The 3,836-nt window shown below is 35.9% G+C and overlaps 1 protein-coding gene across 1 annotated transcript; it reads left to right on the top strand.

Moving 5' to 3' along the window:
- Positions 1-441: 441 nt before the first annotated feature.
- Positions 442-3,373, top strand: LOC121244979. Its single transcript, XM_041143235.1, has 2 exons — positions 442-1,862; positions 2,920-3,373. Exons 1-2 carry the CDS (start codon positions 661-663, stop codon positions 2,969-2,971), a joined length of 1,254 nt encoding a protein of 417 aa, XP_040999169.1. The 5' UTR covers positions 442-660; the 3' UTR covers positions 2,972-3,373.
- Positions 3,374-3,836: the final 463 nt, after the last annotated feature.

A 3,836-nucleotide genomic window follows, 5' to 3' on the forward strand; every position in this document is an offset into this window, starting at 1 on the left:
AGCTGTTTTAGGATCAGAAAAAACCACACCTGTCTGTTTAGATAAACAGCCACTATGAAGTAGTGTCCTAATTGTACACGACACTGTTGACTGCTAAATTATAAAAAGAACAAGCGGAGAAAATTACGACACGAAAAGTTGTCCTTTTTATTGATCTTCAGCTATTGGGTATCATGTTGGACTACCAATCGAGGGTTAAAAATGTTACAAGTGGATATTTATATTCCATACTTGGGGTGGGAAAGAGGTTTTAACCAAGAAATAAGACAGGCCCTATCGGTATTCGGTGGTACTGTGTTGGGGGTTGTGGGGGCGTGCGACTGTGAGCGCGCGCGCGCGCGTATGAGAGAGAGAGAGGGAGAGAATAAATAATTGAAAACAATCCTCCTAACTACCCCTTTAAAGCAGGTTATAATAGTAACAGGGTAAATGCGGTTTTCCAAATCAGGGAAAAATCCAAAAGAGTATAAAACCCTAGACTGTCTCCAGCTATTTATAACACCGATGAGGCCCTCCGGACTTCTCCGAATCAACCTCTGCCTCTGTATTGTGTACTTATGTCTTTCAGAATATTAGGAAAACCCATGATTCTTCCAACCCACCCCCTCCTTTCTGCATCCCATTTACACCGAAGTTGACACAGACACAGAAGAGAGAGAGATGAAGGGTCGGTCATCAAAGCAGGAAACTAAGGAAGGAATGGAAATAGATAAGCCTGGTAAGCTCAAAGAGGAACCTCATCTTTCTGGTGCTTACATCCGAAGCCTGGTGAAACAGCTAACCTCTTCAAGAACCAAAGATCCAATGAATCACCTCAAAGACCCAGACTGTAGTACCGTTGATAGTGATGGTTTCCCTGGAGAAAATTTAACAAAATTTTGTGAAACCCAACAAGCAGTAAATCAACCCCCACAACGTCAACACCACAAAAAGCAGGTTAGACGAAGACTCCACACCAGTAGGCCATATCAAGAAAGGCTCCTAAACATGGCTGAGGCTAGGAGAGAGATTGTTGCTGCTCTTAAATTTCACAGGGCGGCAATGAAACAAGCCAGTGAACAACAACAGCAACAAACACAGAATGAACAACAACAGCAACAATCAAATAAACTGCAGTGTCAACCACCCCACCCATGCTTTGAAAAAGAAGGAAACATCACATCTGGGAGAATTCCTGGTCTATACCCATCGGGCACCGCCAATTTTCCTAGTTATCTTGAAAATCTTTCTCACCCTTCCTTTTCTCATCCACCTCTTGCTCAACACCCTTTCCCTTGGCCCTCTTCTTCTCCATATGATCCTCCATCCGCTGCTGAAAATATCAATTTCCCCCTCCCAAATCAGCCCTTAGGCTTGAATCTCAATTTACATGATTTTAACAACTTAGACACGAGCCTTTATAAAAAAAGCAACCACCAATCACTGTACGCATCCTCTTCCCCCAATCTTTCTGTAGCTGCTACCGATCAGGACGTAGCCAGTGTATTTGCAATATCACAGCTGGAAGCGGGGACTACTCCTCCAATAGCAGATGTCATCGACTCCAGTACTGTCACAGCTGGTGGTTCTAGAGGAGGCTTGCATGCAGCAATGGATGATGAGGAGATGGCGGAGATCAGATCGATAGGAGAACAGCACCAGATGGAATGGAATGACACCATGAATATTGTCAGATCAGCCTGGTGGTTTAAATTCTGGAAGACCATGGAACTTGGGGCCCCAGAAGTTAAGGTTGAAGCCGATGATGATGGGTACCATCCATTTGATGAAGTCATGGAATTCCCAGCTTGGTTGAATGCAAATGAGAGCTGCTTGCAACAACGTTTGACTGAGGACTACTTCGACGATCCGGCCTTGCCTTGGTAAGATTTCAACTTTCTGAATATTGTTCTCTTGTGAAATGAAAGGGGGGATTTGCTTTTGGTTTTGTGTTTTCCTCCTTCATTCTGTTAGCTAGCCTTTTCTTTTCTATTCTGTTACTCTAATTTGAGCCTTTCTTAAGTTTTTTTATCGAGGACTAAAATATTAGTTGCGATATATATTATTTATGATCCTTGTAATTATTATCCTTTTAATTTTTAAGTTAAGAACACCTTTTGTCATAATTTAATATCACATCAAAAATTTAAGAAAAAATAATAATTTAACTGATCATGATTTAGCTAACATGTGAAGACCCTTGAACTCTCAACTCCTATTTTTATTTATCTATTGAGATTTACTATATATTAGCTATTATTTATTCTCATTTTTATATCCTATATTTATAGTTATTTTTTTTATAAAAAATAAGAATATTTTTTATAAGATATAGTTGTAATTTTTATAAAATATAAAATATAGAAAGGAAATAATAGCTGATGAATTATTTTGTTTATTTCAGATTTAGTACTTTCTGATGGAAAGAATTAGTACTTAAACTTTAGTATGTGATGTGCGCTTTCTGAAAATGTGTTGGCCCAAATTTGGTATAAATAGAAAGTACATCTAGGAAGCTATGGCCTGTCAGAGGATTATAGTCTCTCCTGAAAACGGTTGCATCGGTTTATGGGGTTGGAAAATGATATATTTTTGTTAGAGTAATGTTATATATAGCTGTGAAGTGCGTAAGTATTGCGTAATTATTTTTAAAAAAATAAGATTTATTATTAAAAAATTATTATTTTTTTAAATATGTCTCATATTTATTCACTTTTTACACGATGCTTATACACTCATGATTATAACTATTATTTCTTCTTGTTACGGGTGTTATCAGCCAACATGAATTCTCTCTTTTTTTATTTATTTTAATTCTTATACCTTTCTGATTTTCCTGTTGCTGCTAAGACTACATTATATATCTTTATTCTTTACCCCTTTTTAGTTGGACATTTTGAAGTTAACCTTTTTTTCCCCTTATGATTCTTTACTACACAGCATGGACATTGGAGAAATCGAAGGTATTGATGGAGATCAGTGGTTGGCTTGACGACAAGGATTGATTGTTTTTTGTTGATCAAATCTTTGGCTCTATTTTGATTTTTCCATTAAATTTTGGGTAGACCCAGAAACTTTTTCTTCTTAATCTTGATAATAAGCTGGCGATCTTAAAAGCAGGCAGTTCATAGAGGAAAATAATTATGTAAGGAAGAAAAGAGTACATGCTCTTCTCCTATTCCCACAGTTATCATTCTTAATTAGCCAATTTTGAATTTATATGGAATGCGTTTCTTAGTGTAATAGCTCTACTAGTGAAAGTTGGAACAGCAGTGAAGTGGCAAAAAGATCTCCTCCAAAATTTCGACCATGATATTAATGAGTTGTACAAATGTTATGCTGCATGTCTTTTATTTAATCTTGAAAAAGAAAAAACATAGTTGGTAAAGTTTAATGATGTTGAACCCATCCATCTCTTCCTCCATTCATAAGTAACGCTATGGTCAATGGTGCGAGATTTGATAATGTATTGACCTATATATTTAGAAAGCGTAAAAATTCAGAAATTAATTTAAATAATGTTTTATATAGTTATAGGATGTGTAAATTTCGTATAAGTTTTTTTGAAAAAATGTGAAATTTACCACAAAATAAGTATTTTTGTAAGTGAATCCTACTTTTTTAGTACGCAGAATTTAAACTTGCATATAATATTACTCAAATTAATTTTTGAGTTTTCACCATTTTCTAAAAGGCTTCATAAATTTTCATGACTTGTAACATAATTTCCCTTCATCTTAGCAAATTTGCATTTTAACCCCTCTATCTACTTATTATTAGTTTCCTAATGAGAGAATTGAGAAGTGGCATAAAAATGCCACATGTTAATCATTCAAAATGTGACATGTGGTTTTTCT

The sequence above is a fragment of the Juglans microcarpa x Juglans regia genome, chromosome 8S, assembly GCF_004785595.1.
Source record: "Juglans microcarpa x Juglans regia isolate MS1-56 chromosome 8S, Jm3101_v1.0, whole genome shotgun sequence".
Lineage (NCBI taxonomy): Eukaryota > Viridiplantae > Streptophyta > Magnoliopsida > Fagales > Juglandaceae > Juglans > Juglans microcarpa x Juglans regia.

Coding starts and splice junctions, on each gene's coding strand:
- LOC121244979 (XM_041143235.1), top strand. CDS start 661: ATGAAGGGTCGGTCATCAAAGCAGGAAACTAAGGAAGGAATGGAAATA. Junction 1,863..2,919: donor GACGATCCGGCCTTGCCTTG/GTAAGATTTCAA, acceptor TTTACTACACAG/CATGGACATTGGAGAAATCG.